The sequence below is a fragment of the Vanessa cardui genome, chromosome 2 (genome assembly GCF_905220365.1).
Source record: "Vanessa cardui chromosome 2, ilVanCard2.1, whole genome shotgun sequence".
Lineage (NCBI taxonomy): Eukaryota > Metazoa > Arthropoda > Insecta > Lepidoptera > Nymphalidae > Vanessa > Vanessa cardui.
In genome coordinates, this window is record NC_061124.1 from 5,048,590 (window position 1) to 5,067,518 (window position 18,929).

The window sequence follows — 18,929 nt, forward strand, 5'->3', positions numbered from 1 at the left end:
ACATTATCTCGAATCATCTTGAAAAATTAAATAATCATCAATACGATTATTTATAGTAGCTATCATTTGCTTACTATGATCTGAAACTGCAGTGTAAAATCACGAAAAACGGAAGAATATGTTAATTGCTATTGGAATTTATTTAAGCCAGTTAAAGGTATATTTAATTTCCTAATCGTTGATTAAGTTTACGCAATTAATATAGTGTATAAATTATTTCATCTTTGTCTATATTTCAGTTTTCTTCGTTTTGCAAAAGAGACGATCTTAGCCTTTTATTTAACATAATAATAAAGTAAACTAAATACAACTTAACTTACCTGAAATAAAGTATAATTTCTTACAATATCCTATTCGAAATTATCCGCGTTTCAATTTCTCGGACAAATTAAGTAGGATTTGCTTTTTAATGAACCCGTAGCTATATTAAGTCTTTCCATTTCATGATTCGATTACAATTTCAGGGGCTTTCGAGTGCCACTTCCCTAAATGTAGGTCAGCCTTGACACACTAATCCAAGTCAGATACATATCAACTTCATTTGAATAAGCCGTATGCGTAATTATGACCGCTTTGATGTATTGGTCTAAAGTAAGCTATTAAGGCCATTCTTCTCCATTATACGATCATGAACGTTTGAAATTAGGTTTAATAATTGCTGCGCAAAAAAGGTTTTGGTGGTAATGTTTATTTCATCGTTCGTATATTACCAAACAAATACAACATGTACAGCCTGTAAATGTCCCACAGCCAGTCTAAGGCCTCCTATTCCATTTAGAAAAAGGTTAGAAGAATACTCCACTACGCTGCTCCAATGTGATTTGGTGGGTTGACATGTGGCAAAATTCGTTGAAATTAGACATATGCAGATTTCATTAGGATGTTTTCCTTCAAGAGAAGAATTATAAACACAGATTAAGCACATTAAAATTCAGTGCTTGCCTGGGTTTGAACCAACAATCACCGGTTAAGTTGTACGCATTTTACTCACTGGGCTTTAAATGTGTGTATAAGTATTTTTTTTTTACATTAGAATTTTCACCATTATACATATAGTATATTTACTTAAATAAATAAATAAATAAATAAATAAATAAAGGAACATTATTATGCTTTAATAAACGATGAATGAGGCAACAAATTGAAACAAGAGTATTCGATTTTGTAAGAGTTTATTTAATTACATATCTTTCTGTTTGATGTTCTCCGGGTGCGTCTCAATAAAAGTTTTTTCTTGTAATAGTGTCTCGTAAACTTTCGAAATTGTCGGGAACTTGTCCAAGCTCAACTTGTGTCTGTAATCACATTTACGAGTATAAGTTTAGTCGCGTCGATTTAATTCATCAACTATTATAACGTCGAGCAAGAATACTGTCTGTAAGTTGATATCTGTGCCAATATTATTAGAGTTATACTAATAATATATTATTGTGTTACTTTTAAAAGAACAGAATTGGCAAAATATATTGTTATTTGTTAACTCCCTCTCACTCTCAAGTCAATAACATCTATCGCTTTGCATTTACGTTTTTTTTTTCTCGCTGGATAAACGCATTACGCGCTGCCTCCACGTGATGGAAAGGGGGGTGTGTGGGACTCCCCAGAGCCCTGGACGCTGAGTGCGCCCAAGTACGCCGGGTTTACCCACTAAAAAACCAGCGGTTCCCTCTCCGTCTCTCGATGGACGCCACGGGATCGCTTACGCATGCTACCGTGACGATCCATATGGCTTGCTATTCATAAACAATAACAATATGTGAACTGTTTAAGAAATAAATGTGTTTATTTGTTTGAATGCCATATTACAAGAGATATACAAAACAGATTTAAAACTGAAGTTAAATAATTTCCTTTATATACCCCTGTGTGATCTGCAGTGGAAATCCTTAAAGCGGGTGAAATAACAGGGAGTTACTAGTTGTAAAGAAGCGTTTAAAAATCGGAAATACGTAGGTAGGTTTTTATTTGTGTACGATTATTGGTCACATATATTCAGTATGTTTAATTATGATTTACAAAATAAATTTGTAAAGTTAAACTAACTAACTAACTTAACTTTTGCTTGTAACATTAGTTACAAACATAAATATTAATAGCTTATTATCTCTATAAATTATATGTGAAGAAAGCGAAACAATAAATCACTTAATAAAGATATGACGGCGGTTAATTGAAAAGTAGGTCTCTCTGAATCAGTCTAGGACGATACTTGACAAGGCTGGCCCCTCTCTTAATATGTCAAATGTTTACAAAGACACAGCACTAGTTCTTAACTCAATAACAAGTATAGATGCTTGTCCTTTAAATTTCCCAAAGGAACAAACGGATAATTTGATTTCATTTGTATCAGTCCTTTAATTATCTCGGGAGTATATGACGATCGATATTTTAATGGAGTTATTTTTGAACATACTATGTGTTATTTAAGACTAACTCTTGCTTAATAATATTATATTATATTTTCTTTAAAGAACTAGACTAAGAACAATCGGTAATTGAAATAAGACAAAAATAGTGCCCGTGAAACTACGCGTTTTTATTTAACTTGTGACTTGTTTTGTTTCTATTTCATTTCATTGTTAACTGCAAGATTATACAAATAATATATTTTATGTTAAATGTTAAACATTACATCAACAGCCTGTCAATTCCCACTACTGGGCTAAAGGCTTCCTCTCCCTTTGAGGAGAAGGTTTGGAATATATTCCACCACGCTGTTCCAATGCGGCTTGGTGGAATGCACGTGTGCAGAATTTCAATGAAATTTGTCACATGCAGGTTTTCTCACGATGTTTTCCTTCACCACTGCCCACGAGATGAATTATAAAGAGTAATTAAACACATGAAACAGCGGTGCTTGCCTGGGTTTGAACCCGCAATCATCGGTTAAGATGAACGCGTTCTAACCACTGGGCCACATCGACTGTAAACATTAATTAAGTTAGAAATATAGGTTCTAGATAGCAATTCAGCCAGTAAATTTTTTCCGCTGTCGAAAATTAATATTTTTTTTTAATTTTAGCAATTTAGTAAATTGTAATCAAGAATATTTTTTAAATTTCTGCATATTTACGGCTTTAGCTCTTCAAAAATAACCGTTTTTTTATATGCGTCGTACCAAAATCCCTGGGACGAAAACGTTTCGTTTAGCGAACTAGACTAAGACATATCGATAATTTAAATAAAACAAAATGCTTGAAGCGACTGAATTAATAGCGTTCGTGACGTATTTCACGCATCGTTACGAGATATAATGTGGTTCGAAGATTCATTTTATTGGTTTCTTTATTTTAAAACGACCAAAAAAATTACAATATGTATATGTAATACACGTATAAGTTTTGTAGTAAATTTTTTTCTATATTTAGATCATCCATCTATATTGTAAATTCATATTCTTTACTAATTTTGTAAATTTGAAAATCACTTTGTCTGTTTGTCGATTTATTTTTCACGGTTAAACCACTGAACTAAATTTGATAAATTTCGGTAAGAAGCAAGTTTGAATCCTAAGGAAGGGCAAGCTTTTTATGGCGAACTCCGGACGACCAACCAGAAAAAGGCGAGCGAAGCCGCTGTCGATAACTAGATTGTAATTAATAGATTTGTATAAATATTGCCAAACTTATAAATTTGTGTTGCATGTGAATATATATCTAGATATCTCTTTCTGACAGAAGACAAACTCTATGGAGCCATTATAAAAAAAATCATTAATTAATGAATACTTAGATTTCGATTTTTAGATTCAATCAAAATAAAATAACGAGGCAAAATGTTACAAAGAAATTATGTATGTAGTTATTTTATAAATTATATTAATTATATTTATTTAAGGGAATCTGGAAAATATATAATGTTTTAGTAATAAGGCCGACTTTTGTACGTTTTTCTGGCTTGTATGTAAATACCACATAAAAGTATTAATAGTCAAATAAATAAAAATACACTTAAATTAAAAGTGATTGTTACCTAGCCAATTTTACCTTGTAACAGAATTGTATAGTTGAGGCACCAGACACAGATCAGCCATGCTCAACTGGTTCTCAATACAGAATTGACCTGATGATTTGTGCAGCAGATCCTCAAGAGTATACAGTCCTCGTTCTGCCCAATACTTGGTAAAGTTTTTGTATTGATCCTTAGAATCGAAATGGCTTAATAAACCTACATTCTGTAGTGGCTGAATGCCAGAGACGATAGTCTGAAAAAAAAAACAAAAAAGAACATATTTGAATTTAATGGAATACTGTTAAATTAAGACTCAAGAGAATACTTTTAGGGACACAAAATTAAAAAAAAATGATTATATTATTCTTGGTCGAGTTTCGTTATCGATGGCCAGTTTTAAAGACTAAGGAACTACACTGAAGACATTACTGTGTACAAGTGTGGGACAAATTCTCAAATGGAGAGTTAGTGAAGAAAACACGATCGTTTATGTCTGCAATAATAAACAGCTAACTCACCTTTTCAATCGAAACAAAGCAAGAAAGTATCACTGTTTTGAGGGGGAATAGCTAATGAGTGGGTGGCACTTGCGTAGCTTGCACAAAGGACCACCAATAAAATGTTGTTTTTCGTACCCACGCATTTATGATAAACAGGTTTGAATTCAATTATACCATAAAAATACAAGAGAAAAGATTTTAAATTCAACTTGATTGGAATAAATAAACGGGAACTGTTTGATATTCCAAGTAAACAGTTTTAAGAGAGGAATAAATCATTTGTTATATAAGTTCCATTATTACCATTTTAACCGAGTTACTATGTAGATATGATTTCGACTTCACGCGGGAAAAGTATCTTTAATGATGTAAAGGCCTTCACATTTTAATAAACAAAAATTTTAACAAAAAAAATGTCTTCAAATATGAACTAAGAAGTAATAAAAATAATTGACTACATAAAAGTCAATTTACAATTATACAATGTAGTTACGATTATTGTTACTTTTAGGGCCGGTGAACCACACGGGAAGCACTAGCTTTTAAATAAAAAAAATAAAATAAAAAAATCGGTTCACCTAGTCAAAGGTTATGATGTAACAAACATAAAAAAGTAGTCGAATTGATACTCTCCTCCTTTTTTGAAGTCGGTTAAAAACAATATATAAATAAATTTAAAAACTCAATCAGTATTTAGTCGAGCGATAACGTATGTATCGGCTCGTACGTACTTGCTAATATATAAAATTATAAAATTTATTACAGTACATCCCACGCGTTTTTCACGAAATAACATAATTTGGAACGCAATTTTCGATCCATAGCCATCAAGGCAGAAACACCTCGCGAGCGATTTTGTCTTTAATAAGAATAAAACAGGTCTGAAACACGCAGGTATTTTCAATTATTTAGAAAAAGAAAATATCCAATACACTCATTATATGTTACATGCTCTGAGGAATCAGGATCGTATCTTTCATGTTCGAGTTTCATATCGCAAGACGTCATGTAAAACATACTGTTATTGACGTTTAATCGAATTACACTTACCTCACATATTTCTCTCATACGAGCTCTTAATATTGGCGTTCTCGGCATAAGACTTGGTTTAGGACGCGTGTCTTCTAGATATTGAAGTATAGCCATCGACTCTATTATCGTTGCACCATCTAAATAAGTAAATTACAAATAATGACTGCACCTGACCACTATCTTTGTTCATATCATATTAAAGTCAATTTCTGGTAACGCTGAATTAATACATCACTATAGACTTTATAGCATGAACATTTTATTAAAAAACTAGCTGTGGCTGCGACCTTGTACGCGATGAATTTAACAAAAATAATATTATTGTATCCTAAGTTACTCCTTGATATAGCAGTTATCTGCCAGTGAAAGCCCCGTCAAAATCGGTCTAGCCATTCCAGAGATTAGCCGACAACTGACAGATAGAAATTCAAAAAATGTTATTTTGGTATATGTATACAAACATATGCATTGAGTAAAAAAGGGCTAATTGAATATTACAAACGGTCACTTCCATTTTATGATATATAGAGAATGTTCCATATATTGAGCCACATAAACGATACATAAATTGTATATTATTTAAAGTAACAAAACCACAGAATGTGAGTGACCGCAAAGCTGCAGAACGGGTCACGCTTCGATTTGTGATCGTTGAAAAGCTATTCGTGAAGCGATTTCGATTGTGACAACTTCTGGTGGGATTGTAATGCTTCTGCATGTTCTTTATTATAACAGAATATGATTATTTTATAAAATGTATGATCTATATAATAAGTATTAAAATATTAAGTTTTAATGCAAAATTCAATGGCATATAACAATAATATACGATTGATTTGTTGGTATTTACGAGTTGGCAATTCTCCCGTACAGCAAAATAAATATGCGTATCCGTGTACTTTTTTTATCAACATTTTTCACATAAAATTAAAAATATTTGAAGCATTCCAGATTGGACCCAGTAAAGGTAAGGAATATTTAACATTTACCTAATGTAAAGCACATTATATATAGTTTATCGTTTCTTCCATTGAGACATGACTTCATGGGATATATTCTATTTTGGTCTCTTATAAAAAAACAAAAACAGTGAAACGATGAAAAGAAATGGCACAAAGGGTAATTTCATTGTTAAAACAGCAATCTCTTCCAGAAAACCAACTTTAATTCACGGATTAAATGAAATATAAACACAGACACTAATTAAGCACGTGAAAACTTAATGGTGCTTGATCGTGATTGAACCAGTGTTGTTCGCCGGCTGCGTTCGAAATATTTTATCATTAAATTGGTAGATTGCGTTCAAAATACATTATCCACACGGTATTCGATGTAAAATTGACATAAAACTATTATTAATATATAGAATAAATTGTTTAGAGTCAATAATAATAAAACTTTTTAAGTTTCGTGAACAAGACATTCGTCGATAATGTCTAAATATCGAGCTCCACCAAATAAAAATAAAAAACATGGTATTTATCCTGTATTACATAACTGTAATAATAATAATAAAGACTGAATACTATTTTTTTGAGAAGCAATCCCCTTTTGTTTTTAGTCGCTTGGTGGCGCAAACCATTTCACTATTGACGCTTAAAATTGTATCGGCTTGCTCCTATTTGTATATAAAAATAATAACATTGTTCTGTGTAATTGTATTTTTTACATTATATTAAAAATCAATGAATACAATACACGTAGCTATTTGGGTCATTTAAATAGTTCACAATTCAATGAAGATATTTCCGTTAGATTTATTGAGCGTCACATTCGTTGAAATGAGAAGTTATTGACCCAACCAATTAAATGCTGGCGCTGTTTGAATCTGCCTCATAGACTCTTTGATTATTCAAATTATTTTGTCTTCTTTGATTTATAAGGAATATATTTAGTATCTAACTTATTATAAAAATAAATCACGTTAGTACGTATATAAAATAATTAGGCATGAAATTCTATTATTTCGTATACACGCAGTACATTTACATGTAACTCTACTGGGCAAAATCTTTTCTATTTTTTAGGCGAAGATTTTTGATTATTCCAACATTCTGCTCCAATGGAAATTAATCTCGAATTCCGGAATCTTCGGTTAAAATTTACTTCTCAGATACGGTATCTTTGTGCCATGTATCGTTTGTAACGATATTTATTTTTTAAGAGTAACAACAATAAATTCAATGATTAAATTGTTTCCAATTATTCATTGTTATGACAAACAAGCAGTTTATTAAAAGCCTTCGACCCGCCCAGGCTTCGCACGTGTGCGATACTGATACTAAATATACTACAGAACTTCTTTATTTACGACATCACGTTAGAAACTTCTAAAATCATCAGTTTTTCTCTACTATATTGTCCATGTATTATATTCAAAAAGCTTCCTATCGAATCACTGTCTATTAAAAAAAAACCGCATCAAAATCCGTTTCATAATTTTGAAGATCTAAGCATACATAAGGACAGACAGCGGTAAGCGACTTAGTTTCATAGTATGTAATGATGATGATACTGAGATAAATATATGTTCATATGTTCTACGCTAAGGGAAGTGAGCGTGTGTCCGATATTTATTAATCAGATCAACGGTTCATTAACTGATGTGCACAAACGAATGTTACTTTTCAACGAACTTTTATTTAACTTGATCTGTTAACACGAGTTGTTTTTGAGTTACGAACGGCTATTTTTAATCGAATTTTACATTTTACACTTTACGTCTTGATAATACAGTATGGTATTTTTAAAATCGTAATTTGGTTCTAAGAAGATTTTTTTTATTTGATATTTTAATCTTAATTGAACGCAATTTCATAGAGATCTTATTATTTTTTGCTTTTAAAAAGTAGTCGTGAAGATAAATACACACTTAAAATCCTCGTTTCGATTATTAGCACATATGAAGTGCAGTAGCACTAGAACCTTAATGGCTCTATGAGATCAGCGCTCATTGAACTATACCCTCACGCTAATAACCCCAATTATGACGTATTGTCTTGTAATTTGATCGTCAGATGCATCATTAATTCGCCGTGATGTGATAATCGCATTTCATAACTAAAGAGATGATTATTTCTATTGAATAGGGATTTATTGTATTGTCAATAAAGGACTGGTAATAGGGGCTTAGGTGATCGCCTAATTCACACGATGAGACGAATGGACCGTGTTAATTCAAGCGTAACCATAGGCGATTACCGACAAATATTAAAGATTTGTGTGATACAGTTATATACATCCGAAATTATCTTTTAAAATTCTTAAGGGTATATAACAGGCCAGTTCTAAAATAGTTGGGATATGTCCAAAAGATGAGCGTAACTACCCTATAAAAGTATAAGATGAGCCCTATCTTATTGTTCCACTGTAAAGAATTTGTACCAAAATATTTCTTACAATATCTCTTTCGTCTGACTACGAGACTACAAACGAAGTTCAACACAAATTAAGTACACGAAAGCTCTTTTGGTCTCCATTTAAAATTTTTATTTTTTTTTTCTCCATTTGTTTTAACTCCTACGTCATTTTTGCTTGCCCAGCACAGCTGGTCTTTATCCATGGTGCAGTTGGCACGAAAAACTGTAGGTAAGAGTAGTGCGTTATAGTCACCTCGTATCATATATGACTGGGGAATACCGGTATTTTATAGTTTAAAACAATAATTTTAGATATGAACCTTATATAGTTGAATGATTGATTGTCCCAACCATCATTTCCACCTGTGCTTACTTCTAACAAATAACAATTTATTTGTGCATTATCCAAATTTTCGCAATATCGCTTTGCAGGTGAACATTTGAATTTCATACAAAACGTACAACGAACACAGCTTGCATTGTCATAAATATTTTATATCGGAGAGTATTAGAAAATTGAACGATATTATACGCTTCCGTTTTATGTTGCAAGTTTGCTTTGGTTGTTTTTAAACTAATTACATCATGTTGTAATCGTCTCAAGTCTAGATGAATGGTAATTAACATGGTAAATAAATATTTATGTAAGTACAAAAATAAAACAGGCGAATATTTTTCAAGTACTAATTTGATTGCAACGTGCGATATGTAACGTTTTTGACGTTTAATTTATACCTAACGTGCACCGAATTGGGTGCGCTATATATTTTTTTAAATATAAAGTTTTTATCCGTTTCGTCTTTTTCAAAAGATATTTTTTTATATTGTTCAACTGGCAAAACGAGCAGACATATCGGTTCGGAAAAACCGCTGGCGAAAGCTGGTTCCACAGAGTGGTTTTGTGAGGCGGAAATGCTTTAGAAATCGCGCTGTTGTGAATTTCCAGAAAACTGGGTAGTGCGAGAGAAACTTGGAAATAGCTGATACTATCAAAATCAATTTACTTTATCAAATTATAAATGTAAAATTTTGTAAAGAAAATTTGGCTTCTTACATTTTAATTTGTAATTAGTTTGATATTATAAGACAAACCATTAATCCAAAAAAAAACTAGTTATATTACTAGTTGTTTGAACTCAATGTTTTTTTTATGTTAAAAATATTGGCGCGGCCGTCCTGGTGTCCGCACTGAAGTCCCTTATTTTACGCGTGATAAGTCTAGTGGGTTAGCAAGTATGTATATAGGTATATGTTTATTTATGATTTATTTTTATTATTTATTTATTTGAATACTTTATTGTACACCACAAATTAAACAGATTAAGCCTTATAGTAAAAACATATAAAAAAGATGGTACAACCGGCGGTCTTATCGCTTTAAAGCGATTTCTTCCAGACAACCGAGGTGATATGGAGTAGTAGCCAACAGAGAAATGATTTAATATAGATAACAAATAGACATTCGAATTAGCCATTTTATATCTAAGATACTTTTCCCCCTTAAGAGTACGCAGATAGAGACGTTCGGGTGTATCATGTCATCTCCCATCGACACAGGAATATAGACTTTAGGTAAAATAAATATACGATTCACATACAAATAACCGCCACATACATCGTTGATAATAACCGTGTATATTAAGAGTAGGCCAATCCATTCTGTCTGACTTTTGTGGCGATTCAAACCCGTATGAGTCTCGCAAATTACCTGTCAACTTGAATTGGTTTTCATACCAATGGTCATTCTTACACACGAAATTTCACTCGATAACTTTGATATGTCCAAATATCAGGGAAAATTAGACTCTCAATATACTATGCTATTGATTTTTGTGAAAATAGAGATATTTTTATAACATAATAAATATATTTTATAATCCGTCTTTCCTAAAGGTTGCCTGGAAGAGATTGCTACTTTATTGATGAGGGATCCAGGTGCATCTCATGCAATTTTTGTAAATCCTAGTAACAAGTAATAAACTTCGGATAAAATTTTACATGTATATACTAAAAATGTCTTAAGTCGGAGCCACTAGAATAATAATTATGTTCTTAATTTACCAGTATAAGCTATTTAATCAATTAACTACGGAATATAATTACAAATAATGAATTACTAATTATGTTGTGGGATAATTGCGATGGCTTGTGAGCGGTGGGCTAATATATTAATACCTGGGTATATTAATGTAGGAAATATATTTTAAATTATTCTGGAGTATGGCTTAATGACCTGGACTATGAGTTTTTGAATTTACTTTAATCACCTAACCGAATACTTCACGTTTTTTTTAAAGATATGTTTATTCAAATATCTTACAATAACTCTGACAATACTGTTCTATAAATAATCAAACGGATAAATCTATTTATAATTAATCGGATTACATATTGAAACAATCATTGTCGATCTTCAAGCGATATATCAGACCGTAGTAAGTGATAATACGGTTTACTGTATATTTTTAAACATCGTTTATAATAACGATTATATCTAAAAGAGGCGATCAAAAATCACAACGGAATTTTTTTTATTTGCATTTATCAAAAATATTTTTTTTTTTGATTCTGAATAATATTATCTGTCGATTTAATTACTCGAACGAATTTTATCAGGCAGGTTAAGTGGATGAATTACTGATTTCAAAATAATTTTCATTATCAAATGTTTTTATAATATGACTTTAAACTTTTATTTAAATATTTTTACGACATTTTAATGTTTAAGTTGTCGCAAATACCTAATATGATTTTTTTTTACAACGATGAAACAATGTTAAGGGGACTACAGGAGCTAATTGCCCTTGAGAATCACGCGCACACACTTACACTAACGACAAAAACGGCATGTCCCCGCGCGCACTACGCTTAGCGAGGCGGCGAGGTTACGCCTGAATATTCCAACAGATGGCGCCGAACCGCCGCGCGCCGCGCCGAGCGAAAGCGAAGCGAAGTCAATTCTATCAATCATAGATTTCATAAAAATAGACAGGACAACAGAATTATTTTAATTTCTTTGTGTCATTTAAAAAATTATGATAAAATTAAACAGAATTAATTAAACTTAAATTATTATTATTTTATGTACAAAAAATAGTTAATTTAAACATTTTTTTCTTTAATTTTTACTGTATCAATTCAATTAGTTGTAATACTAAATATTAAATCGTACCTATTTTTAAATTTTGTAAGTTTGTTAAGCGATTTATTAAATAAAAATGGAACTGTTCGTAATTTGTACACTGACAAAAAGCGTAGAGTTTGTTCGTTTTACTAATATAGGTACACAAAGAAAAAAAATTAAGTTAAAAAAGTCAGCATCAAAAAGTTACTATAAAAATAATATCGTCAAGTCAGTTTAGTAGAATTATTGGTTAACTCGGTCAATCACAGTGGGTTTAGTCATAAATCTCAAAAAATAGTTTGGATATTAGAATTATTTGTATTGTTTTTGACTGATATTTGAAATAAAACTGATTCAATTAAATTCAAATATTTTTATTTATTTTTGGTTTAACAAAAAAACAAATAAATTTCGTTTCAATTTTTTTATTAAAATATTTTTTTAATTATTCGTTCGTCGTCGTTCGTTATTAAAATATCTTGGATACATGCAATCAATATTTCACCCACTTTCACTGAAGCTACGAGCTAAAATTTTTCAATTGTTACTATTTCCAATCTTTAAAAAATATTGAATTACGTATATGACACTTCTAAATATTTTAGTTCTTTGGTTCACAAAAATTACATATTTCGAGATGGCCCAGTAGGTAGAACGCGCGCATCTTATTGCGGGTTCAAACCCAGGCAAGCACCACTAAATATTCATGTGATGTGCTAATTTGTATTTATTTTTTTTTTTATTATTAAATTTCATCCATACATAACTATATTTCCTATTATACACAAAATTGATAAAATTAAACTCTAACGTAATAGAAATAGCTTCCGTGTTATTTTTTTTCGATTTTCTTAATTCTGAAAAAATAAATGCATAGTTGTTAGGAATTAAATTTTAATAATTATAAAATATAAATATATTTTTAAATATAGTCCTTTAAAAATAATAAAATTTTGGTTCAGAGTGCGGGGATCGAACCCGCACATTCTTCTTGGACTTGCTTGCATTGACCAAATAATCCAAATACTCCATGGTGACTGTAAGAAATCTGTCGAAAAATCTGATTCTATGCGAACTAATTGCATTATTTTTAATAAATGTTTCCAATAATCATTATTTATAATATATATTTGTTTACTAATTAAATACTCTTACCTTTTCATATTATCTTTCATATGTTCGGCTTTTTAATTTATATGAACGTTTTTTAGTTTTCTTCACAGATTGTACTTTATTTCCCATGTTTACAAAATTAAACTTTATAAAAAATAACTTAAAAAAAAAATAAATGGCTAACTACAACTGGACTATTTTAACTTAATATATTTATTTACATAAAAGAATAATATTCGACAATTAATTTACAATTAAATTTACACAAAAATAAAATCTACGAGATTTTATTCGCAACGATGCGGTGAAAAGAGCGACACGTCTGTATAGCAACAGGCCTCGGCCGGCAGTGTCTGTACGAGGCGCTCACGCACACATGCTTACGCATTTTGGTCGAAAATAAGAAAATCTGATTTAAAAAAAATCTATTAATTTTACTAAATAATTAACATAATAAATTTTTAGTATATTGTTTGTAGAATAATCTGACAAAAGACCAAAATTATTGATGGTATATAAGTGTAGTTAAAAAACAAAAAAAGACTTTTTTAGAGGTAACTTTGCGATTTTTTTCTATCGTACCAAATTAATTACATCATGTTTTCAACACAATTAATAACTAGCATCTATCCTGAAGATTAACATATATTTTTTTCATTTGGTTTATTGCATTGGATTATATACTTTTTGGCATTTTAAAACTTGCATTTAGCTCATGTAGTCCCCTTAAACAAAAATTATACTAAACATAATTGTTTATTATTTCAAAAAGTTCTGCATAATCAAGATATGATACAACTAGTGCATTGTTTTCTGTCATTAATGTACTTGATTTCGAACTCTCGATCAGCAGTTTGATTTCACTATTAAACACGATTCGATGGGTGTACGTATCGATCATATCTTGATAAGGATTGAACGGATATTATAGATTTTTATCAGTGAGATGTGCTATTCGTACCAGTTTCTTCAATATATAATATATATATGAAAATTGTACAAAGAGACATCAGAATTTTACTTCGAACGTACCCCATTTTTTTTTTTTTTTTTTTTTTTTTTTTTATGGCATAGGTGGCAAACGAGCAGGAGGCTCACCTGATGGAAAGTGACTACCACCGCCCATGGACACCTGCAACACCAGGGGACTTGCAGGTGCGTTGCCGGCCTTTCAAAAAGGAGTACGCTCTTTTCTTGAAGGTTCCCATGTCGTATCGGTTCGGAAAAACCGCCGGCGAAAGCTGGTTCCACAAAGTGGTCGTGCGAGGCAGAAAATGTCTGAGAAATCGCGCTGTTGTGGATTTTCGGACATCAAGGTGGTGCGGGTGAAACTTAGAATTTTGGCGAGATGTCCGAAGGTGAAATTCAGCAGCCGGGATTAATCCGAACAATTCCTCGGAACATTCCCCGTGGAAAATTCGGTAGAAGATGCAGAGTGATCCGACATCTCTACGCAAAGCCAAAGGATCAAGGAGATCGGAAAGAGCTTGATCGTCGATAACTCGAGCCGCTCTACGTTGGATGCGGTCAAATGGAAGGAGCTGGTACTGGGGAGCACCCGCCCAGAGGTGAGAGCAGTACTCCATGTGAGGCCGAATTTGCGCCTTGTAAAGTTTAAAGCGATGGGCCGACGTGAAATACTGCCTCGCCTTGCTGAGCACGCCCAGCTTTTTTGAAGCCAATTTGGCTTTGCCTTCCAATTGACCGCGGAACTGAACGAGGCTCGAAATATCAACGCCAAGTATTCCGATACTACCTGTAGCGGCTATCGGAATGTTCTCAAATCGTGGAGATACGACAAATGGTGTTTTTTTAGCGGTTAACGCGCAAACTTGCGTCTTTTTGGGGTTGAAATGGACTAGATTTAGCCGGCCCCAATTCGAGACTTCGTTTAATGAAGACTCGATTTCAGACACAAGTTTGTTCCGGTTCTCTTCGACGTTTTCCCGAGAAATATTAGCGCGGCCGGTGTATAAGGTGTCAACGGTACTGTCGTCTGCATAGCAATGAATGTTCCCGATTTGCAACAAATCATTGATATGCAGAAGAAACAGAGTGGGTGATAGAACGCAGCCTTGTGGAACACCAGCATTGACGTATTTTAAGTCAGAGCATGCACCGTCGACAACGACCTTGATGCTCCGATCTGCCAAAAAGCTGGTAATCCAATTGCATAATTTCCCGGGAAGCCCATAGGAAGGAAGCTTCGAAAGAAGCGCTTTGTGCCATACACGATCGAAGGCCTTCGCTATGTCCAAGCTGGCTGCTAATGCCTCCCCCTTGCTCTCAACTGCTTCAGCCCACCTGTGAGTAAGGTAAACTAGAAGATCACCGGCTGAGCGACCCCGACGGAAACCGTACTGGCGGTCACTAATCAGCTGATTCTCCTCTAGGTACCGCAGGAGCTGGCAGTTAATAAGGGACTCCATTACCTTGGAGAGCAAGGAGGTGATGGCTATAGGCCTATAATTGGACGGGTCTGAGCGGTTGCCTTTTTTAGGGATCGGATGCACCAAAGCTGTCTTCCAGGAATTCGGGACGACGCCTAATGTGTAGGATTGCCGGAAAAGACGCGTTAAGACCGGTGCCAACTCGGGAGCACATGTCCGTAGCACGATTGGAGGGATACCATCGGGTCCGCTCGACTTATGAATGTCCAAGGAAAGAAGTGCTTTACGAACTGCACTTTGCCGGAATTTAACCTCCGGCATCGTGGTATCACATCGCGGAATTGTTGGTGGAGACTTTCCTTGGTCATCCAGAGTCGAGTTCGACGCGAAGAGAGAGCCTAAAAGATCAGCTTTCTCTTTCGCGGTATGGGCCAATGACTCACCGTCTCTGTGCAGAGATGGAAAAGATGGCTGACAGAAATTCCCTAAGACAGCCTTAGCGAGAGACCAGAACGCTCGTGTTCCTGAAGGGAGACGCACCAGTCTCTCGCCAATTCTGCCAATGTACTCCGTCTTCGCCCCAGCAATCACGTTTTTGAGGGACCTAGAGGCAGAGTTGTATTCCTTTTTAAATGCGCTGGTATTTACATCACGAGACGCAGATGCATTAGCCCAGGTTTGATAGCGTTCCCACTTTCGGCGTGATGCCGTTTTGCAGAAGCGACCAAACCAAGGCTGGGACTTGCCACCGATGGGTACTGCAGAGTAAGGAATGAATAGTTCCATACCCTGAAGCACCACATCGGCAACAGAGTCAGCAGCAGCGTTCGGATCATCCGGCGAGAAACAAATCTGCCCCCATGGGTAAGATGCAAAAAAAGACCGCATCCCATCCCAATCTGCTGACTTGTAGTGCCATACTCGGCGGCACCCAACAAAGCGAGGCCGTGAGTACCGCACAACCGGCACTGTACTCCGGACGAGACAGTGGTCCGACGAGCCCAGAGGGGGATCGACGGTAACCTGATAGCCATCCGGATGCGAAGTCAGCAGAAGGTCCAACAGGGAAGGTGTATGATCCTCCACATCCGGTATTCGCGTTGGCGAGTTGACCAGTTGTGTCAGATCATATGCTAGAGCGAAGTCCAGAACAGATCTACCCGCATGATCGGTGGTGCGTGAGCCGAGCCATTCTGCGTGGTGAGCATTAAAGTCACCCAGAATAATGATCTCTGCGGATGGAATCTGCTGAAGCACGGAATCTGTAGCCATTTGGACGTGCTCAACCAGTCGGTCGGTTTCGGCATTACCGCTATGGGACCTATAAAGGCACGCATAGATTCGCGGATGGTCATCGCAGTCTACACGCAGCCAGATAATCGATAGGTCCTGTCCTTCAAGGCTGCCGAGGCGTCGAGAACAGATATCATCTCTGACGTAAACGCATACCCCAGCTCGTGGTATAAAGGAATGTTCCAATTTGTACCCAGGGTACGAGAGAAAAGTCGTATCAGCAGGAGAAGATATCTGGGTCTCGGTTAGAAAGAGCAAGGCCGGCTTCGCCGTTTCCAGATGGTAGTGAACGGCGTTGAGGTTGGAGTTGAGTCCCCTTATGTTGCAGAAATCCACAGCGAGGGTGGTAGGGGTTGCCTTATGATGCCTGCTCCGCTTGCCCCGAACAGTGGCGAGCGCAAAATTGCCCCCCCCAGAATTCGGAGGGCAGCCTGGGCATCCCTGCTCAGGTGGTGTATGTCCTGAGCATGGATGCCCAGAGAGGGATTCTCCACCGCTGTCGCTGATGGTACCCTCCTGGGGTAATTTAACCAAATTCTGCACAACCATCAAGTTTTGGGGGGGAGGGGGATTGGGCCTCCGGAACTCTCACTTACCGGACGAAACGCGGTAGCATAGCTACCACTTTACGCCGATTTTAAGTGAGAGAGTGGTACTTCCCCGGGCGTGCCGGCCCATTCGGCTGTAACCCGAAGGTATACAGCGTGGCACTACCACTTGTTGGCACTACCACTACCCCATGTTTAATCACGTTTATCGCGAAACGATATTTTGGTTGAGGGAAGTTATTTTTCTCGCCTTTGGGAATTACATTTGGGCCTCCGTCGTTCTGTGTAGAGGTTTTATATCATAAATAACAATATCAATATGAATGTAATGTTATTTCTTTGTTAACGTAGAAATATAAATTTTAACTTCGATTCAAAACCGAAAGTATGAGATATATTTTGGCAAGAATACCTTTTCATATGTAAACTTTCATAATTTTTTTTTCTGATTTATTAACACAAAAGTCCAGTGTTATATTTTATTTGTATGTCTCATTTTTCTTGGAGTGGGAAGTATCCTTATAAATGGCAAATTGTTCAAAACCTTATATGCGTAACCTCGATTCGACAATCGAGAAACCAGAAGGAGTAAATATAAACAAACCATACATACATATTTCATGCGATTAGCTAATAGCTTCGCTTTATTATATTACGATAATATTATGTATGCACTAGAAACGGTATACATATCATGTCTGTAATTGTGAAACAAGACTATTACTTTAAATTAGTTTAATCTATTTCAAATTTAGTTCCAAAAATCATAGCAGCCGTCATTCTAACTATTTTTACGCATAATGATTACCACAGATAATTCAAGATTTCGATCAATGATATCGTGTCATTGCAATGTCAAAGTTGTTTATATTGTCTTAATTCTTCTTGTGATTGGAATTGACTAAACGTATATAAATTCTTACCAATAATTAACGCGGGAACCTTTTGCGAGGGATTAATGACTCGGAACTCATCAGTCAGCTGTGAACGTTTGTTGACGATGTCCACTGATCGTTCTACGTAGGATATATCCTTAAGATGCAATGCAGCACGGACGCGCCACGAACATGACGATAACCAAAATCCATACAAGATTGCACGAGTCTCTTTCTAAAGATGGAAACAATTAACTTGGTAACATTACTCAAATCATATGAATTGTAGAATATATTTTTTTTAATATTTTAAATTTCAGGAACTCAATAAAACCTTTCTAACCTCAAAAGGTTAGTTAATGTTGTTTTTCTTTAAATTTTTACTATAAAATTACTCTTAAGTCAACATATTACAAGTATTACTTGATATATAATGAAGTTCTATGTTATAAAATTCTAATTCAATAAGATAATGTATAAAATAGGTTATATTTGTATTATGATATGTAACTTACTGCCATCCTTGCCATCTTCAGTGGTTAGTAGACAGTTTGTTGTTTATTTTACATAGATCCTTCTTCGACGGCCTTAATCATAAAACACTTTAATCAACTATTAATCTAAACGTCATATCAGAAAACATAAATAAACAACTGATATCACTTTGACCTGTCAGCTGTCATAATATAGGTTACGTAGTACATTCGAATATTATCTACTTCACGATTTAATTTTAAAAATTTG

The 18,929-nt window shown here is 34.4% G+C and overlaps 1 protein-coding gene across 1 annotated transcript; it reads right to left on the reverse strand.

Moving 5' to 3' along the window:
- Positions 1-1,158: 1,158 nt before the first annotated feature.
- LOC124540638 (probable maleylacetoacetate isomerase 1) lies at positions 1,159-18,875 on the reverse strand. Its single transcript, XM_047118304.1, has 5 exons — positions 18,701-18,875; positions 18,234-18,420; positions 5,502-5,620; positions 3,987-4,204; positions 1,159-1,295 (listed from the first exon to the last, which is right to left on the reverse strand). The coding sequence occupies exons 1-5, from the start codon at positions 18,713-18,715 to the stop codon at positions 1,181-1,183; spliced, it is 654 nt and encodes a 217-aa protein (XP_046974260.1). The 5' UTR covers positions 18,716-18,875; the 3' UTR covers positions 1,159-1,180.
- Positions 18,876-18,929: the final 54 nt, after the last annotated feature.